Source organism: Lithobates pipiens, unplaced genomic scaffold (genome assembly GCF_037356315.1).
Source record: "Lithobates pipiens isolate NorthernLeopardFrog02 unplaced genomic scaffold, aLitPip1_a1.2 Scaffold_28, whole genome shotgun sequence".
Taxonomy (NCBI): Eukaryota; Metazoa; Chordata; class Amphibia; order Anura; family Ranidae; genus Lithobates; species Lithobates pipiens.
In genome coordinates this window covers 188,636,342-188,658,393 of record NW_027507789.1, presented here as the reverse complement: position 1 = coordinate 188,658,393, position 22,052 = coordinate 188,636,342, and the positions used below count along the sequence as shown (strand labels likewise).

Below are 22,052 nucleotides of genomic sequence, written 5' to 3'. Positions count from 1 at the left end.
CCATCAACTCCTTCTGTCACAGTACCAGGTGATTCCAGGTATGAGGCAGCATGTGACAAAGCTCAGGTCTATCAGCCAATCTCTAATCCCGAGCACTGTCCCATGACAGAGGGCGTGATGTCGCTCTTCTGTCCAAAATCATCTGACACTGGGAATTTTAGTCAGTATCAGCGGGCCAACGGAGACCCCTTTGCACAAATACTGCCATTTTTTCCCTGAATGGGCAAGTTGACATTGTCTCTAAGAATTAGAACTCTTTATTGAAGAAGGTTAAAAAGATTTGCAGTTTTGAAACTAGCAAAAAAAAGCCTCTATTTGAATCTAACTCTAATATATTGTAAAGAAAAAAGTAATTGCCGCAAAAATAGATAAATAAACGTGCAAAAAAGCAGCAACTTCCTGTGAGATACACACAGTAACAAACACCTTTTCAAATAATAAGTTGCGCTAATAATCTAAAAATATCAATGAAATAAGTGAATAATGGCAACAAATAGAGTTCATCCAATGAAGTGACATCAGCATGGCAATAACAAATATTACACCCAAGGAAAGGTGATGTGAAAAAAAGAGGACTTCCACCACTAGATTCACTGCGGCTTACCGACTCCCTATGAGCTCCTATGATGGGAGATCACAAGCTCTTTCGGCTCAATACTCAGCCAGGGCCTTTAATGGACAAAGCAAAAGCCACAGCATCTTCATAAGCTTCCATCACTCATATAGATCGCAATGACACAGGATCACCATGAAGAAATAAAAAGCTTCCATAGCATAAAATCTTTGGGTATTTTAATAGTAAAAAACTGTAATGCACTTACAATTATGCAGATAAAATAGAACATAAAAACAAGTCGGCCGGCTCAAAACTGCAGCCCGTTACTCCGGGACCTGCGAGAACGCGGTGACGTCAGCACGTCGCTCCTCCCTAATAACTCTAATATATTGCAAAAGGTCAACTGTCAATAAACCTGCTTTCTGTAACGGTCTATAAAAAGCTCACAGAAATCCAACATTCAATTGGGTTATTCAATGTATTAGCGCACAGATCTAAATGCTACTGTAAAAGCAGTACCTGTAATCACCAATCAGGATCCATCCAATCTGACTTCAGTGAAGCCGGAGTTGTGTTTTTTTTTTATTATTATAGTCTTCTGTGTTGCAGAAAAAATTAATTTGTTTTAATGTCTTTAAAACAGGGGCTGGAGGCATACCAATCACCAACCTATGAGGACATCCAGACAGTGCGAGTGCTTGCCTCTAAAACAATGGAAGGAGAACACCCATGCCTGGAGTAGGGTCATCCAGAGCTAGAAATACAAAGTCTCCACTCTAGCAACCGCTGGACTTAGTCTCTGACTTCTGCATTATATAGTGCTAACCTACATGCGTTAACTTTCAAACCCTGACTGTGATGAGATCTGCGTTTTCACTGGAAATGACACACATAAAAGGACAAACAAGTCTGTAAATTGTCAGGGTCAAGGTGAACTTCCTGCAGTTTCAAATCTACTTTGGATAAACCTGGGTGGTTAAATATTAAGTATCTTGTCCCAGGAAGCCTGTGAGACGGCTTAAAGAGAGGTCTAAGGAAGTGTTTTTTTCACGTTTTAAAGGTTATTCCAGTATTATCCTATTATTCTTTTAATTGTAGATCCACAGTTTAGACCCCCATTTGCTTTTGTCATTGGTCTTATTTGTGTATTTTTATATGTTGTTAACCCTTTAGTAGGTTACATGCATTGGCATGTATGCCAATGCACTTATGTGCGCTATATGGAGAAGATGCAGCGTATCAGGAAGATGGTGCTTTGTTGAAACTTCCTGTCTACACAGAGAGCCTACATTGAACCCCATGGGGGGGGGGGGGGGGGGATGCAGCTCTTGCATTCCAGTATCAAAAATATATTGCAAATGCATTTAAATAGGAATTATACCTAAACGATTATTGTCTCCGTGAACACACTTGCTGGGAGAAATAGAAACAGAATGACTGCAATACAGTCCTGGAGAAAAGTTGGTAACAGAGGCTGCCAGACAGGTGAGTATAAAACCTTTTCTATTGCAGGGAACATCAGATAGGATTTGTTTAGAGAATAACAAGGTCTCTTAAGAGATAATGTTGCTTGCAAGGACAGACTAGCCTGTGTGATAGGGGCATAACTGTGCATAGGTTCTATCCAGGTTATTACTGAGATAACTTATTTAATGTTTAAGGTCATTTTTGTTTACAGATATGTATAAATTAGCTAACCTACACCTAAGCACATCAATTAGAAACTTAGTCTAAAAAAAAGGTAACTGTTGACATCCTTTACAATTCACAGCTTCAGAGATGCCAGTGACCAGAGCAGAGGTTGCATGTTGTACAGGCTATGTGTGTATATCCATATAAGCTACTTTATTTGCTTTTATATTCTAGAATCTTACATTGACGCAGTTTCCTTTTATGAAAAAAAAAAGTTTCCCGGTATTCTGGGTATAACCCAGTTAACTTGATGCCCAGTGCTGTGACACACATAGCCCTCACTGACCATAGTGCTGAATGCTGTATATGCATATGTTGCACATATATACATGAGTTTTAATGTGTAATTTTATTTAACTTTGTCTATTTCCTTTACGAGTTTGTTTTTTGTAAGTTACAGTGATACCTCGGTTCACTAACTTAATTTGTGAAATGACTCGGCAAATTTTCCAATAGGGTTGTAAGTCAGGTTAAACCATTCTGAACTTTTTTTTGTTTATATATACAGTAAAATTATGAAATGTATGTACAAAAAAAAAGGATTTGAACCGTTTGCCAACCACTGTACTGCGACAACATGGCTCGGCTGCGCGAATCGCCGCCATGTTACGTCACACTTATATTTGGCCACTAGGGGCGTGCGCCCCCTGCTCGCCCACAAAGCCGATGTGAGTGCCCAGTGGTCGTGATCACCGCCAGGTTCCCGCGATCACTCGGGGCACTCTGAGGGGAGAAGAGACAGACCGTCTGTTCATACAGAGTATGAACAGCAATCTGTCATCTCCCCTACACACTCCCCTCCCCCCTTCAGTTAGAACACACAATAGGGAACACATTAACCCCTTGATTGCCCCCTAGTGGTTAACCTCTTCACTGCCAGTGAAATTTTTACAGTAATCAATGAATTTTTATAGCACTGATCACTGTAAAAATACCAATGGTCCCAAAAATGTGTCAAAATTGTCGGATGTGTCTGCCATAATGTCACAGTTCTGATAAAAAAATCGTAGATCGCCACCATTACTAGTTTTTTTTTTTTTTTACTAAAAATACCGTATGTAGAAGAATACATAATGGCCTAAACTGAGGAAAAAAAATATTTTTTTATTTATTTTTGGGGGGATATGTATTATAGCAAAAAGTAAAAAATATTGAGTTTTTTTTCAAAATTGACGCTCATTTTATAGCGCAAAAAATAAAAACCACAGAGGTGATTAAATACCATCAGAAGAAAGCTCTATTTGTGGGGAAAAAAAGCACGTCAATTTTGTTTGGGTGCACAGTTGTCAGTTAAAGCGACACAGTGCCGAATTGCAAAAAGTGCTCTGGTCAGGAAGGGGGTAAAATCTTCCAGGGCTGAAGCGGTTAAACATGTATTACATTCAGTCTTTTTCATTAAGCTGAACTCTTTCATGTGTACATCTAAAAATAAAAATAAAAAACTATAGCTCCTATTTAATCCTTGTTTGAAACAATCCCAAACCTCAATTTAAATGACTAATCTAGGGGTCAGAAAACAGCACTGTGCATCCAGGAAAGGATCGTCTGAGGGCATGATAAAGTTGTAGAACTCACATGAAGAGTTTATCCATGATTCTCAATCAAGTGAGCCCACCCTCATGGTAGTCAGGGGACAGAAACCCCTATCTGAATGGACAGGTTCACTTCTCTTTTCAATATGAACGTGTCAGAGCAGGGAAGATGCCTGCGGCTCGTGTTCGTGAACCAAAGCAAATTTTTGTGAACTGTTCTGTTCGCTAACCGAGGTATCACTGTATATTTATCTACTGCACACCATTCAATACATTTGGGCTAACTTATACAAAGAGGAGTTTCAGCGGTAATTCTTCTAGGGCTAATTTGAATTGGTTTGGTTGCTGTGGGCAACAGTAGTTTCTTTAAAAGGGCAGTCCATTTAAAAATATATGCTGCAGTCATAAGTATAGTCTGATGGATCAAATTTTCCAACTGACTTATTGTATCTTGTGTATTCAGATATCAAGCTCAACTTGCTATAGTTTGTGGCACTGCTCCCATTCACTCTAAATGTCTGTGTCCCTACAAACCTTGAGGTGTTCCCACTCCTCCAGTTACACACCATATAATCTAACGTTAGGAAATTCAACAGTAGGGGTGAGAGGCTCTCCTACATGCAGCAGCAGGTGTACCATCCTGGGAACTCTAGTGCACAAATCCTGCTACCAGCGCACCCCAAGACATATTAAAAAATCTAAAGAAAAAAAACTATCATCTGGTGGTTTCATTATCCAGCATTGTCCATAAACTGAACCAGTTGGACTGACCCTTTGACCGTGTTCTTATACCACTGAGAACTTCAGCTAGTTGAGGTGCCATCAAGTGTCTCTGTTGCTGAAAGCAACTAGCCATATTCCAGCTGTAATTTTCCTACTGAACATAGATAAAGGAATTAGCTCCTGAACAGCTGTTATAGCAAAAGTTTCTGTTCCACATTATTATTCTTTTGCTTCCATCCATAGTTCATCTTCTGCCAAAGCTTACTGTGTATCAAATAAGCTATAGTATCTTAATACATTACAGTGATATAAAACTATTATACTATAAGCATAAAGTTTGTTTAAATAAAATATTTTAAATAATGGATTGCTTTGTTTTTCTCAGTCTAATACCTGCCTACAAGTATCTAGGAGCTGGTGGGTTAAGAATGTCACCACTAGGGGATAAGATTAAATCATCTGCTGCTACACTTGGGTTCAGTTGATCACAATCCAACTAAAAAACCATAGAAGCTGACTTTTTAACCACCATGAACTACTCAGCAATAATAAGCTGAACCAGAGACGTGGCTCTGCACAAAAAGAATTCCATTGATTTCACTGTGGAAGGCGTTTTCAAGCACAGGCCTCAAATATGGGTCAACTGCTATGGCCCTGAAAAATGGGGGGTTATGCTGGGAGATCGTGATTCTTATTGTAGTTTGTATTCAAATGTTGTAAGCTAATACTGTAATGTTTTGAAGTCAAATAATAAAATGTTAAAGAAGACCTATAGCCCAGCTACAAGCTTATTGTAAAATAAAAAAGTGGTAATGCAAGGAAAACTGAAAAAAGTGCAACATAGTTCAGGCCAGGAATTCTCCCCACTAATGCCAGTATCTTGACCAAATGCCGACATGTCATCATGGGAATAATTAAAATTTACGCAGTTGGCCATGTCATTCTGCCAGCCCTGTCAGCTGATCACATGTAACCAATGATGGCATTTCATCCAATATTTCAATTACATGACCAGTGTTTGCAAAAATAATTTTTAGATCACAGAGAAAACTTGAGTATTTTTCACCTTTGTCTTAATTTTCTCTAATTTTAGTGACTACTCTTTAAAGTGTCCTTTTATGAAGCAGTGAAATCTATTCACTGGTCCATTCTCGGGCATTCACAGAGGAGATCTTTCTCCTCTGTATGCCAGTTTATAAAGCGGAGTAGATCGCTTCACCCTTGGAGGAGAGAAGCGATCTACAAATGCTTCTAATACTGGAATCTCGTGAGACTTTACGAGATTACAGTACTAGAAATTCACCGATACACAGAGATGTCAATTTATTAAGCAGTGATAAATTATTACAGCTCAATACACTGACACACGGTGTGATTAATGTTAGTAAAATAAAGCATCCCCCTACATAATATATACATGTATACACACACAGACATTATATATACATGTATATACACACACACACATATATATATATATATATATATATATATATATATACACATACACACACACATATTATATATATATATATATATATATATATATATATATATATATATATATATATATATGTATACACATAAATATGACAGGGGGACATGGTTACAGTGTTGGGGGGTCTAAACGAGGCATAAGGAAGTTAATTATCTTCCTCTTTCCTCCTCAGATCCCCCCACATTCTCTCTTCACTCCCCGATTCTCCACCTCTGAGCTGGTGAATCGGGGAGTGTTAATTCTGACACAGATCGCCAGTGAAGCGCTGAGATCCCAGCTTCATAAACTGGCCATTACTGTGTCATTCAATGAGTATTCTCAGTGTGTGGAGATAATCGGCGGGAGAACAAGTTCAAACACTTCTCCCCCTGATTATCTCTGGTTTATAAACTGTTTATGGGCTGTGATCAGCGGCCATCCTCTGGTTCTCCACTGATCACTGCTTCATAAACGGACACCTAAATCAGATTATAAAACCACATTAACACTAATAATAATAAATGTAAAAAGAAAAGCTAGCCAATAGTTGTATTTTATAACTACTGGTTCAAATACATCACTAGATGTTTAGATGCTAATGAAGTAAGCGGGCAAGGGTGACGAGTAGGTCTCTGAGCACATTGTAGGTCTATCCTTTTAATATTCATAAAGAATACGTGGGCCTGGAATTTAGGAGGATTTACTCCCTATTCAATATACATAGCATAGGTGTGACATGATGTATTAATTCATTACTATGGAAAACTATAATCCAGGCATCTGGAGATCACAAGGAAGGTATCATGTTTATGCAATGAACAACAGATATTTTATAGCTGTAAAATGTGCCTGGTCAATCTAAGGACAAAGTTGTGTTGTATTATACTTATTTGGTTGTGTGTCCAGTACAAATCTTTCTTTTGTTCCATAATAATTTTTAATGTTTTTCCAAAAGTTTTACACATGAAACAGTTCAACCCTAGACCACCTCTGGAAGAGGTTACAGGAAAGACAACAAAAAAAATAAATAAAAGTAGACTGCTGTCACCCCAGAGGGACTCCACACTGACCAACATAAAGAAAATGTATATGACAGCGGACACAGGTACAGCTTAGGAAAATAGGGTGAATAGACCCTATTAGGAAGTCTTTAGTATAGCAGAGGGCAAATGTCCACTACTGCCTTACGGGTCTCCCCAATTGACATCTCAAATAAAAAGCTTATTCCAAAACGAGGGAGGAAAATGACTTCCCTAGGCTTGCCATCCAAATCATCACCCAGGTCACATTGTCCAAAAATTATAGAATTGTAAATGCTTACTCTCTATACAATCTCCAGTCTTATCTAGAATGCTGCCCCCTCACCCATACATGCACATGCATCAGTAGATTTATAGTGAATCTAGCAGGCTCAGTTAAGAAAGGGCATTCTGTCATGAGAGATGAATCAATTCCTTCATCTCCTCCATCTTATTTAGGCTAATGAACCATCCTTGGAGGACGAATGTCAAGCCAATGCACCGGGATGCAAAACTGAGTTGATGATATAAGCAGTTAACATTTTACAATATCTCCATGATGCTGTTTGGTTGTAGTGCAGGAGAAATTATGGCGGAGAGAAATCCAAATCATCCCCAGTCGCAGCAGCAGTCTCATGTAACTTTGTCCAAAACATACTTAGGATCAAACAGGACCACCACACATGCAGGAAGGAGCCTTTCACCTAAAGGAAATGGCAGCATTTGTCTAAGAAAGTAGACAAGATCTTATAAAGGAGAATGAGTACCTTATACCATCTGACCCTTATCTTGTATGCATTCTCCTGAGTGCTAACATTAAGAGAACTTTTGTGCACTGTTAGGTTCACAAGCTTCCATTCTTCCTTAGTGAGCTGCAAGCCCAGATCCTCTGCCCAAGCACTACATAATGGACCCTCCGCCGGAGAATGAGAATTAAAACCTAAACTTCATACACATGATCGGATTTTCAGCAGGGAATTGTGTGATGACAGACTGTTTGCCTAAAATCCGACCATTAGTACGCTCCATCAGAAAATAGTTGTCCAACTTTCAGCCAACAAATGTTGGATGGCAGGCTAGTAAATTTTTGGCAGACAACGGTCTTTTGTCAGATTTTTGTCTCGTCTGTACACAAGTCCCTCACACAAAGTACAAACACGCATGCTTGGAAGCAAGGACGAGCTGGAAGCGGTCGGTCTTGTAAACTAGCGTTCATAATGGAGAACTAACATTCGTGACACTCGTTTTTTAAAAGAACAGTGAAAAAAAAAATGTAAAACGCACCCTGTCGCACGAGCTTGCGTGCAGAAGCAAACGCATATGTGAGTAGCGCCCGCATATGAAAGCGGTGTTCAAACCACACATGTAAGGTATTGCCATGATCGGTAAAGCGAGAGCAATAATTCTAGCCCTAGACCTCCTCTGTAACTCAAAACATGCAACCTTTAGAATTTTTTAAACGTCGCCTATGGAGATTTTAAAGGGTAAAAGTTTGTTGCCATTCCACGAGCGGACGCAATTTTGAAGCGTGACATGTTGGGTATTAATTTACTTGGCGTAACATTATCTTTCACAATATCAAATAAAATTGGGCTAACTTTACTGTTGTCTTATTTTTTAAATTAAATAAATTATTTTTCCCCAAACAAGTGCGCTTGTAAGTCTGCTGCGCAAATACGGTGTGACAGACAGTATTGCAATGACAGCCATTTTATTCTCTAGGGTGTTAGAATAAAAAATATATATAATGTTTAGGGGTTCTAAGTAAAGAGAAGGAGATGGGCGGGTAGTGAAAAAAACAGGGAGGGGAAACTCCATTAGCATTGCTGGTTGTCATACCAATGGCCACCACAAGAGGGCGCCAGATTCCCAAAGGAAGCATAGGACCACAGAAGGCCTCAAAGCTGCAGCCTCAATTACCGGCCGCCGGCGCGGCCCAACGCGATCACGTCGGGGGGTGCATGGAGACAGGATACCCCCCAGCTGGGCCGTTCCAGGCGCCAGGACGCTAATTCTAGTCGCAAATGCAACCTGGCACCCGGGGTTTGTCGAGCCCTGGACTAGAGGACTTATACTGCTGCCTGCAACACACTACGCCCAAAGGCGCTCAGGCCTTTTTACATCCACCTGATAGAATCTGGTAAATGTATGGACTGAAGACCAAGTTGAGGCCTTGCAGATTTGAGCCATGGAAGCTTGGTGATGCACTGCCCACGAAGCAATAACAGCCCTAGTGCACTGCGCTTGGATTTGAGAGGGTGGAATCTTCCTCTTCAAACCATAAGCTTGAACAATTACTTGCCAAATCCATTTACAAATAGTGGATTTTGATGCTGCCTGTCCTTTTTTCAGGCAACACAAACAAAACATCCATATTTTGAATCTGAGCAGTCGCCTTCAAGTAGACTGACTGCTCTCACCACATCCAGAGAATGTAGTGACTTCTCTTCCGTAGAACAGGGTTCTGGAAAACATGAAGGTAGACCAATATTCTGGTTTAGATGAAAACCTGACACTACCACCTAATCCTTGTGAATAATTAAATATGGCTCTTTACAAGAAAGAGTAGCCAACTGATACCCTTCTTGCTGAAGACATGGCTACCAGAAGGACCAAGGGAATATGCCGTATCGGCTCAAAAGGCTATTTCTGCAATGCCGACAGAACTAAATTCAAGTCCCAAGGGTTCAGGGGTGACCTAACCGGAGAATTAAGCCACGTTACCCCCTGAATAAAGCTACGAGCCAAAGAATGCGAAGCGAGTGGCCGTTGGAAGAATACCAATAAGGCAGAGACCTGGCCTTTGATAGTACTCAAGACCAGCTTCATTTATAGCCCCATCTGCAGATAGTCAAGGATTCTACATATGATATACTTCCTGGGGGGCCAACCCCTGGATTCACACCAGGAGACAAATGCCTTCCAGACTCTATAATATATGATTCTGGAGGCTGGCTTCCTTGTATTAATCAAGGTAGATACTACTGAACCTGATAGCCCACGCTTCTTCAGAATATGGCTCTCAATAGCCAAACCATTAAATTTAGAGTTTGTAAGGTAGGATAGAATACCAGACTCTGCAAGAGGAGGTCTGGACGTAGTGGTAGGGTCCATGAGTCCCCTACCACCATCCTTATGATGTCTGCATACCAGGATCTTCTGGGCTAAAGAATCACAGACTTCCCTTCCTGCTTGATCCTGCGAAGAAGTTGTAGAAGCAGCAGAATAGAAGGGAATGCCTAAATCAGTGACAACGGATTCCACAGGAACACCAAGGCATCTGTTCCACATGCTAGCGGATTCCTTGTTCTTGACACAAAGTTGTCAATCTTTTTGCTGAACCTGGACACAAAAAGATCTATGGCTTGGATCCCCCATCTTTGGCATTTTGTCAGGAAGACATCGGGTGAAGGGACCATTCTCCAGGGAACAACTGCTGACAACTTAAATAGTCCGCCTGCCAATTTTTTATTCCTGGAATGAAGACTGCCGATAGGCAAGGTACATTGTTTTCTGCCTAAGTTAGTATATAACTCACCTCTCTCTGAGCTGCACGACTTCTCGTGCCCCCTTGGTGATTGATATAGGCCACTGCCGTGGCATTGTCAGATTGGATCCTGACAGGACAATTCCGTAACCTGAATATTCAGGCCCTCAGGGCTAAGCGCACTGCCTGAATCTCTAGAATGTTGATGGGCAAGGTCATTTCCGATCTGGACCATTTCCCTCGGACAGTCGCCTCTTCCAGGACTGCTCCCCAACCTGAAAATTTGGCATCTGTTGTTACCACCTTCCAGGTAACTGGCAGGAAGGATTTTCCCTTCTGCAGATTCTTGGTTATCAACCACCAACTGAGGCTCCAGCACACCCTCTGAGACAGGCACATTGGGAAAACTAGAGCTTGGACCTTCTTGTTCCAAGCCGATAGGATACTGTTTTGCAACAGTCGCAATTAAAACTGAGCATAAGGAATGGCCTTGAATGAAGCCACCCTCTTTCCCAACAACCTCATGCAAAGTTGAATAGAAGGACTCTTCCTTGCCTTGACCACCTGAATCAGTTCCCTTATGGCACAGATCTTTGCCAGCGGGAGGAATATCTTTTCTGGGCTGTATCTATGATCAGACCCAAGTATTCTAATTTTCTTGATGGTTTTAAGGAAGACTTCTCTAGGTTGAGAATTCAACCTAGGTATTCCAGGTAGTTGACTGTGGTGACCATACTTTGGTCTAAGCGGGCTACCGACTGGTCTATCAAGAGCAGATCATCTAGGTAAGCTATAATCGTTATACCTTGGGCTCTTAATCTGGCTAGAGGAATGAATGAATGAATGAAATACTTATATAGCGCACAATGCGAACTGAATCGCCTCTAGATAGTGGAGGGGCCAGGACCTTTGTAAAACACTTGAGGTGCAGTAGCTAGACCGAAAGGCAGAGCTACAAACTGAAAATAAAGATTTTCTACCTCAAAATATAGATATTTCTGGTGAGCGGGAAAAATAGGCACATGGAGTTATGCATCCTTGATGTCAATTGACCCCAGAACTTCTACACCTTGTAGGATGTAGACTACTGATAGGATTGACTCCATGCGAAAAGAGCGGATATTCAGAAACCGGTTTAGATCTTTGAGATCTAGAATGGGTGCGACGTCTTCATTTGGTTTTGGTACCATGAAAATGTTTGAATCCCTGCTCTTCTATGGGGACCACCGATATCACCTTTTGAGACAAAAGATGGTCCAATGCTTGAAAGAGAAATTTCTTTTTCTCTGGATCCTTGGGAACGTTTAATCTGAGAAAACGAGGAGTTTGGGACTCTCGGAACTCTAGTTTGTACCCTAGAGATATTGAGGAAGCCACCCATTTGTCTCCACACTCTTCCTGCCAGACCCTTGAGAACTGCAGAAGTCTTCCCCCCACTCGAGCGAGCAGGGGCAACCCTTCATAAGGAGGCTTTAGTATTTTATTTTGTAGGTTTCCTTCCCCAGGTCTTCTTTTGTCTCTGGGGTTGACCCAACGGTTTACCTCTTGAGCCTGATGGTGGAGGCCATTGTGACTGCCTGGAGGCTGATGCCCCTAGCACTGGAGAGGAAGCTCGTCTAAATGAAATACGCTTACTCCTTTTCCTAACTGGCAAAAGGGTACTTTTTCCATTAGAAATTCTTTGGATGTATTTATCCACATCATCCCCAAACAGCCGCTCACCGTGAAAAGCAAAACTAGACAGGAGTTTTTTGCATGGCTCTTTGGCTGACCAATTTTTCAAGCATAACATTCTACGCATATGCACCAGCCCAAGCGTAAGACGTGAGGCCTGAAGAATAGTATCTCTCATGGCGTCTATTGCAATGCATACTGGTAGTTCGGACAAATCCTGGGCCTGCTGATCGGGAAAAACCTTGAGCACCTGTTTAAACTGGTCTCTCAAGGATTGACATACACTAATTGCTGCCAGCGCAGGCCGAGTCACTGAACCTGCTAGGAAAAATGTGTTTTTTAATAGTAATTTCTTATCCATTGGATCCTTAAGCCTTTGAGCATTGTCTACTGGACAAGTCAAACTTTTATTCACAGAGGATATAGTAGCGTCAATTGCTGTTATTTCCCATTTTTTAATGAACTATTCCTCCATAGGATAAAGTGTTGAAAAATTTTTAGGAGGAAAAAAATGCTTATCTGGGTGATCCCACTCAGAATACATACGTTTTTCCAGCAATGAATGGACAGGAAAGGCATGCACAGCTTGGGGAGGCTTTAGCAAATCTAAACAAGAAGTGGGTTTATCAGCCGACTCAGTTAAGGGTAGCATAAATGTGGAGCGGACCAATTCAGTAAGAGATTTTAACAACAGTCTTTCAGATTGTGAAGCTGATCCCTCCAACATCCAACCCCCAGAAGAGGAGTCATCAGCTTCTTCATGGTCTCCCGAGAAAGTCATTGTCTCCCGCCCCCAGTTCCTCAGTTTGAGGGTCCTGGATAATGGAAGGAGACCTGTCGCGCTTTCTCCCGCTCTAGGATGCAATTAAAGCCGCTAACCTTTGCTCCAATCCTAATATGGTTGAGGAAAAAACCTCTTTGGTAACAAAGACAGGGGTTGCAGTGTTGGAAACAGTTGCAGAATTTGACGGCCCTGATGGCTCACTCTGACCAGCCACCTCAGATCTACCAACACCTAAGACACTGGCGAAAAAACTCCCAGTAGTGGGAGGGGTTATATAGGGAGTGGACTTCCTGTCTTAGGGTGTGCCAGTGTCCATCACTTGAAGGTGGCCTATAATCCACATAGTAACTACTATGGCTCTGTGTCCCGTGATGTACGTTAAAGAAAGAGGTATAGTGTGTATTGGTTTGGCAAAGTCAGCAAAGAGTATTGCTATCTGTTGACTTTGCATTTTTTGGGGGGGAGAGAGGGTTCCAAATGAGTTTGTGCCCCAAACAATGGTCTCTTGCACTCTGCCTAAATTTGAGGACAACAATAACATTTGTACACATTTTAGGGGTTGTTTAGACCCCAAATTGTAGCTGACCAAAATTGTGAAGTTAAGCTAGGTGTGTATGGGCCCAGGATAGCATGCTGGGGAGGTTAGTTATGGAAAGTAGGTCAACAAAGGAGCAGAAAAAGCTTACAGCATGCATGAGGACAAAGGGGACATTCACAGTATATTACAATATTGATAATTATGTAATCAACAAATTAATGCACTACATTAGCAAACATTAATACATAGAATGTGATCTTAAAGGAAAAACTTGCCCGGATATAGTTCTTCTGCAGTACTTGAATAATGGCTGAGCAGGTGTCTGAAATAATGAGTCCCAGAGCCTGGGGGGAGATGCCAGTGGTAAACTTGAGGTCCTGGAGACTTCTCCCCGTCGCCAAGTAATGCAAGGTTGCTATAAGCCTTTGCTCTGGAGTGATGGCAAGCCTTGTGCATGTGTCCTGCTTCTTAATATAGGGGGTTACCAGTGCCAAAAGTTGGTGAAACCAGGGGTCTGTCATCCGGAGATAATTCCAAAAATCATCCGGATTATTCTCCTGAAGCTCACACAGCAATGTCATTTGACATAATTGGTCACGATTAAGCAACCAATTTTTGGTCCAAAAACTTCTCCTCCTCCTATTCCTGGATTGTACTTGCCTGGAGGCTGATGCCCCTAGCACTGGAGAGGAAGCTTGTCTAAATGAAATACACTTACTCCTTTTCCTAACTGGCAAAAGGGTACTTTTTCCATTAGAAATTCTTTGGATGTATTTATCCAGATCATTCCCAAACAGCCGCTCACCGTGAAAAGGAAAACTAGACAGGAGTTTTTTGCATGGCACTTTGGCTGACCAATTTTTCAACCATAGCATTTTATGCATATGCACCAGCCCAAGCGTAAGACGTGAGGCCTGAAGAATAGTATCTCTCATGGCGTCTATTGCAATGCATAGGTAGTTCGGACAAATCCTGGGCCTGCTGATCAGGAAAAACCTTGAGCACCTGTTTAAACTGGTCTCTCAAGGATTGACTTACACCAATTGCTGCCAGCGCAGGCTGAGTGACTGAACCTGCCAGGAAAAATTTGTTTTTTAATAGTAATTTCTTATCCATTGGATCCTTAAGCATTTGAGCATTGTCTACCGGACAAGTCAAACTTTTATTCACAGAGGATATAGTAGCATCAATTGCTGGTATTTCCCATTTTTTTTATGAACTTTTCCTCCATAGGATAAAGTGTTGAAAATTTTTTAGGAGGAAAAAAATGCTTATCTGGGTGATCCCACTCAGAATACATACGTTTTTCCAGCAATGAATGGACAGGAAAGGCATGCACAGCTCAGGGAGGCTTTAGCGAAACCAAACAAGAAGGGAGTTTTTGTCATCCGGAGATAATTCCAAAAATCATCCGGATTATTCTCCTGAAGCTCACACAGCAATGTCATATGGCATAATTGGTCACGATTAAGCGACCAATTTTTGGTCCAAGAACTTCTCCTCCTCCTATTCTTGGATTGTACTTGGGTCAAAACTATAACTCCAAGCCCAATAATAGCACATTCTCTCCTCAGATTCCATAACATGGCCAGTTGAGGAACGGTCATTCAGAAACAAACTGAAAAGCACAAACTGAAAAGCGCAAATCAACACTCACCAAACTTCTACTAACATGAAATTAGCAGAAGGAGCCCAAAGGGTGGCACTTGAGAAATTAACTTCCTCTTTGTAGTCAAGTAGTACGCCTAGTATGTCGCTACATTCGTGTTTGTTGGCCAACAATTGTGTACCGTTTGTATGCAAGACAAGTTCCTGGCACATGCTCTGTTGGCCAACAATCGGATTGTGTTTACGAGGCTTTTGATTCTTGCAAGTAGTGGCGGATTTGAAAGTATGACCAGTAAGGAATTGGTACGTCAGAAAAGCAATTCATCAAAGCAACCCTGACAATAAAAGCCCCCTTGTGAAAAAACTGGAGCACCCTTGGCGAGGATTTCAGCCATGTCTCCTGAAAAAAAATCCTTAGTAATACCCGGTACAAAGTCTGGGCCAAGCGGGAGTGGAGTGAGAGGACCCAGCACTGAGGGGATGGCAAAAGCTGTGCACGCTGATCTAAAGCTACAAAAGGTCACCTTAATAAGGTTGTTGTCCGAAAGCTAAGGTTTCAAGTGGGACTGTTTTAACCACAGTGCAGAGGATGACAAGGTTTCCAAAAACGCCTGCTCCAGACCAACCCATTCTTTATAATTAGCATGGACTGCCCACTTGACAATCCTTGCCAGATGACTGGCCCAATATTATCTTTGTAGATCCGGAAGATCCATTCTGCCTTTATGTTTCAGTAGCGATAGCTGGACTAGGCTGATCCTAGGAGCTATATTGTTCCAGAGAAAAGTCTTGAAAAGCTTTTTTAGGTTGTTAAAAGGACAGAAAAATTAGTCTGCATCACATACAGGAACCTTGGCAACACAATCCTTTTCAGTACCGCCACTCTGCTGAAATAAGAAAGATGTTTCAGATCCAACGACTGCAGATCCTTTTGGATTTGGCGTATTAACAGCGACTAATTCTAGCTAAACAGTTCCGAAATGTCTGCTGGAAGCTCGAGGCATAGGTAAATTCCAGAAAGGAAAATGCAGTTTGCATAATAATATCTCCTCTCGTGATGAGACAGCACTGAGGGCAAAAGACTATGTATAGTTGAGTTTCAAGTTGGACAACTGGGAAAAGCATTTTGAGAGGATCTGTGAAAAACAATAACATATCGTCCGCATCCACAACCACTTTGTACTCTCTTCCTGCTATGTGAAAAGCTTTTATATCAGGGTCAGCTTGTAAGCATCACAAAAATGGTTCCGAGATGAAAATTAAAATGAGGGGGGGCGCATGCGCGGAGCTGAGCCGAGCAGTAATGTCGGCTTAGAGCTCAGATTCCAGCGGGACTTCAGAGCCTGATAACAGCGGAGGTAACATTCTCCTCCGCATTTAAACATTATATAAAGTTCGCTGACGTATCTTAGGTCTCTTTGGGGCCTTGTAGTTCATATAGGAAGCCGAAAAACGGCAAACAAGTGCCACCTCACGGACACAGCAGAGCGCCGTTAAAACCATCCTTCTCTAAGGCAGCTCGCACTAAAGCTACAATGCAGCCAGCTCCTCCTACTCCATTGTATAGTGAGGTAGCTTCATTAAAGGCACACAGACTCTCTAATTCCCCCTCAGAAACTGTCACTCCTGAAATAAAAATACTGGATATTCCTACACAAAATGAAATGTCACCTTCTGTAACATTACAACAAATAGAAGAACTGCTTCACAATGCATTAATAACTGCCGCAGACCATAGCACTACAAGCCTTACTAAAGAGATTAGAGATTTGGGTCAACGTACTTCAGCGCTAGAAATCAGAGTAGATGATTTGGAAAATCATACATCAAATTTCTCCTCGGAAATTGACAGCCTTAAAGAAGAAAATACAATTTTACAAGATAAATTAGAAGATTTTGAAAATCGTGCGAGATGATCGAATATACGCATTAGAGGAATACCTGAATCTGTGACAGACCTACAGACGGCTATGCTTGCCCTTTTTCAAGAACTACAGCCAACTATTCCGGCAGAACGCTTTGAGATGGACAGGGTCCACAGAGCCCTAACTCCCAAAAAACCGGATGGTCCGCCACGCGATATTATCGTAAAATTCAATTTTTACCGCACTAAAGAACTAATACTAAATACAGCAAGAATTTAAAAATCCTTAATTTTCCAAGGGCACAACTACCAGCTATTTGCAGATCTATCGCAACTAACAATCAATAAAAGACGAGCATTGAAGCCTCTCCTTCAAATTTTACAATGCAATACTATAATCTATCAATGGGGCTTCCCTTTTTCGGTATGTTTCACCTACCAAGGCCACAAACACACTTGTCGCACTGCCAAAGAATTGCAAACTACTCTACAGAATCTAGGTCCGATATATACCAAAAGAGACTATGCCGAATCAAGCCAAAAAACATCATCTCCTGGGAACTCTTCTTCTACCGCCGGAACGAAAATCATAGCCCTCATAAGAGAAGCCGCATTCAATCCCCCATCCTAGATCCAGTTGATTCTATGGATTGAAAGATGCAATACGACAAGATTACATCCCTTTTTTTTTCCCCCTTTTTTGAGACAGGTCAACAGACTCAATACCACCACTGTCTTCTGTCAATTCCCTCGCAATTCCAATAATATCACAGCATAACTGTTTAGGATACTGTAGCTATTCTCCTTAACCTTCTTTAAACAACAAATCCAACCTACTCCCTTTGTTATCTTAGAGTATTTCTTTAATATATATATATGTATTTATTTTATTATATATATATATATATATTTTATTATTTTTTTTTTCTCCTCAAATGATTAATTGTTTTAGTATGTATTGCCTTTTTACACATATATTGCTATTTCTCAGATTCAGTAATGATAAATTCATATAGAACGCCTCCCCCTTTTTTTTTCTCTTGAGGTTGGCCTTTTATATATTTTTTGACTCGTAGTCATTGTTGGCATTTTATCCAAATTTCCAAAATGTCACTTTTGACTTGAACATTCTCTCTTGAATTAAATTAAAGTTATTGGTTGAAAGATTACAATTTATTTGGTTGGCTCTTCGTGTTCCGCAGGTATGTTCCTTGCGCTCCCCCTGTCACGCTCGACTGTTTGTCGTTTCCGCAGGCAGTTGACTGTGAGGCCGCGTACACACGGGCGGACTGTTCGCCCAACCTTGTCCGCTGAACAGTGTTTGGGCGGACAGTCCGCTCGTGTGTGGGCTTTCAGCGGACAGTTTCAGCGGACAGTTGGACGGACAAAGTCTTTCGGAAATTCCGAAAAACTGTCCGCTGAAACTGTGTTTGAGCGAACAGTCCGCCCGTGTGTGGGCTTGTCCGCTGTACTTTCGAAATGAGTGGACTGTTCCCGCTCGGAAAGTCCGCCCATTTCGAGCGCGTGTACAGGTAGGCGGGGCCCGCGAAGGAGACGTCGCGAGCTCCGCCGCCTGGAATGGGCTTAAAGGGGAACCCCAACGCCGAAAAAAATCGGCGTGGGGGTTCCCCCCAAGTCCACACCAGACCCTTGTCCGAGCACGCTACCCGGCCGGCCAGGAAAGGGGGGCGAGCGAGCGCGCCCCCCCTCCTGAGCCGTACCAGGCCGCGTGCCCTCAACATGGGGGGTGCCTTGGGGAAGGGGGGGCCGCGCGGCCCCCCCACCCCAAAGCACCTTGTCCCCATGTTGATGAGGACAAGGGCCTCTTCCCGACAACCCTGGCCGTTGGTTGTCGGGGTCTGCGGGCGGGGGGCTTATCGGAATCCGGGAGCCCCCTTTAAGAAGGGGGCCCCCGGATACCGGCCCCCCACCCTATGTGAATGAGTATGGGGTACAATGTACCCCTACCCATTCACCTGTGAACTAAAGTACAATAAAAAACACAACACAGAGAAAAAATATTTTATTGCACAGCTCCGGGGGTCTTCCGTCTTCGGGGGTCTTCTCGCCGGACTCCTCCGCTATGTGTGTGTAGCTCTTTTGCTAGCGGAGGAGTCCGGCTTTCTTCCTCCCCGCCGCCGGCCTCTTCTCCCGACTTCGGGGGTCTTGTCCCCCTCTTCGGTTCTTCTGCCGGGCCACCGCGCCTGGTCCGGTGGCCCGGTCTTCTGTCGCCGTCTTCCGTTCTTCTGTCGCCGCCTTCGGTTCTTCTGCCGGGCCACCGCGCCTTCTTGTAGCTCTTTTACAGGCGGTGGCCCGGTCTTCTGTCGCCGCCGCCGCCTTCCGTTCTTGTTCTTCTTCTTGTTCTTCTTCTTCTCCTGGAGATGTTGACTCGACGAGCTCTCCGGCCGGAATGCCAGGGACACGCTCCGCTGCCACTTATATAGTGACAATGGGGCGGTGTCACATGGTATATGTCACATGGGTTGGTCACATGGGTTGATGTCACATGGGGACTATGACATCGTAAGGGGGCGGGGTCACCATGTGACCAACCCATGTGACATATACCATGTGACACCGCCCCATTGTCACTATATAAGTGACCGCACAGCGCGGCTCTGGCATTCCGGCCGGAGAGCTCGTCGAGTCAACATCTCCAGGAGAAGAAGAAGAACAAGAAGAAGAACAAGAACGGAAGGCGGCGGCGGCGACAGAAGACCGGGCCACCGCCTGTAAAAGAGCTACAAGAAGGCGCGGTGGCCCGGCAGAAGAACCGAAGGCGGCGACAGAAGAACGGAAGACGGCGACAGAAGACCGGACCAGGCGCGGTGGCCCGGCAGAAGAACCGAAGAGGGGGACAAGACCCCCGAAGTCGGGAGAAGAGGCCGGCGGCGGGGAGGAAGAAAGCCGGACTCCTCCGCTAGCAAAAGAGCTACACACACATAGCGGAGGAGTCCGGCGAGAAGACCCCCGAAGACGGAAGACCCCCGGAGCTGTGCAATAAAATATTTTTTCTCTGTGTTGTGTTTTTTATTGTACTTTAGTTCACAGGTGAATGGGTAGGGGTACATTGTACCCCATACTCATTCACATAGGGTGGGGGGCCGGTATCCGGGGGCCCCCTTCTTAAAGGGGGCTCCCGGATTCCGATAAGCCCCCCGCCCGCAGACCCCGACAACCAACGGCCAGGGTTGTCGGGAAGAGGCCCTTGTCCTCATCAACATGGGGACAAGGTGCTTTGGGGTGGGGGGGGCCGCGCGGCCCCCCCTTCCCCAAGGCACCCCCCATGTTGAGGGCACGCGGCCTGGTACGGCTCAGGAGGGGGGGCGCGCTCGCTCGCCCCCCTTTCCTGGCCGGCCGGGTAGCGTGCTCGGACAAGGGTCTGGTGTGGACTTTGGGGGAACCCCCACGCCGATTTTTTTCGGCGTTGGGGTTCCCCTTTAAGCCCATTCCAGGCGGCGGAGCCCGCGACGTCTCCTTCGCGGGCCCCGCCTACCTGTACACGCGCTCGAAATGGGCGGATTTGCCTCCGCCTTACGTGGGCGAGTCCGTTCATTTCAAAAGTTGAGCGAACTGTTTGCCCAACCTTGTTCGTCAAACAGTCCGCTCGTGTGTGGGCAAGTCCGCTCATGCTAATTTTGAGCGGACTGTTTGATGAAACTGTTTGCCGAACAAGGTTGGGCGAACAGTCCGCCCGTGTGTACGCGGCCTGACTCATGTACCCTTGGAGGGAGATTTTTTCTCCCCCTAACGGATATGTTAGGAATGTACATTTGTTGTACTATATCTTTATGATATATATTTGTCATATTTTATTTCTTAAATGTTTTTATTTTTACCCTCTTTCCTCCCCTTCCTCTTACACTCCAGTGGCAAAAATTTCTTCTCATTTTCCTTATTCATACATTATCATATCTATATCTCCTCCAAAAATATGGCTCCACTGAACATACTTTCCCTGAATGTTCAGGGATTCAACATTCCACAAAAACGAACTAAAGCCTTTCGTACCTTTATATCTAAAAAAGCACATATTTTATGTCTGCAAGAGACCCATTTTACTACACAATCAACCCCCAAATTCTTTAGTAAATCTTATCCACAAGTTTTTACAGCCTCCGCCTCCACAAAACAACGTTGTGTGCTTATAGCATTCCATCGAAACACCCCATTTTCACTATTGAAAGAAATCAAAGATCCTGAAGGCCGATATTTGATCCTTAAAGGTCATTTACTGGATACCGCAATCACCATTGTGTCATATTACGCCCCTAATAAACAGCCTAACGCTTTTTTCTCCCATCTATTACATACCATTGACTACCACAAAATAGGTACTTTAGTCCTATGTGGCGACTCCAAACAGACTATCTTTCCATTCCTAGATAAATCACCAATTCCACAGCTCCAAAGAAATGATAAACATTCTTTCTCAAAACTCATCACGAAATACAATCTGGTAGACTCCTGGCGTGAATTGAATCCTACCATGAGACAATTTACACATTACTCACACCCACATCGTTCACTCTCAAGAATCGACCATATATTTATATCCACAGGTATTGTGCCAGAAATCCTAACTTCAAAAATAATCCCCTTCCCTTGGTCGGATCACAGTGCAATATTCAATACTATGTCTTCGTTAGTTCCAAGAGCAAAAGATTCAACGTGGCTATTGAGAGATTTTTAAATCAAAAAAACAATATTGAACTTGCACTTAAGGATTACCTATTAAATAATTCTACACCTGATGTTTCCCAGGCCACTATATGGGAAGCACACAAACCTGTCATTCGTGGCATATGTTTACAACAAGCCAATATATTCAATAGAGAACGAAAAACCCTTTGTCGCACTTTAGAAACAAATTTTAATTCATGCCATATGGCATTTCAGCGTAACCCCAATCCTTCTTCCAAAGTAGAATTAGATAAAGCCAAATTGGAATTTGATTTATTCCTTACTGAATGTGCAGACAAAACCATTAAAAGATCACAACATAACTTCTATATGAATGCAAACAAACAAAACACACTTTTAGCCAAGGTTCTAAAATCCTGCCATACCTCAACCAAACCTATTCGTCTTAAGACCT

At 43.0% G+C, this 22,052-nt stretch overlaps 1 protein-coding gene across 1 annotated transcript in view; it reads left to right on the top strand.

Annotated features, from left to right (window-relative positions):
• The window catches only part of CD79B (CD79b molecule), a 49,912-nt gene extending 45,042 nt beyond the window's left edge, over positions 1 to 4,870 (top strand). The window contains exon 7 of the mRNA XM_077460159.1: positions 1,200 to 4,870. Within this exon, the coding sequence (XP_077316285.1) occupies positions 1,200 to 1,298 (99 nt within the window). The 3' untranslated portion in view covers positions 1,299 to 4,870. The remainder of the gene's footprint in view (positions 1 to 1,199) is intronic.
• The last annotated feature ends 17,182 nt before the right edge of the window (positions 4,871 to 22,052 follow it).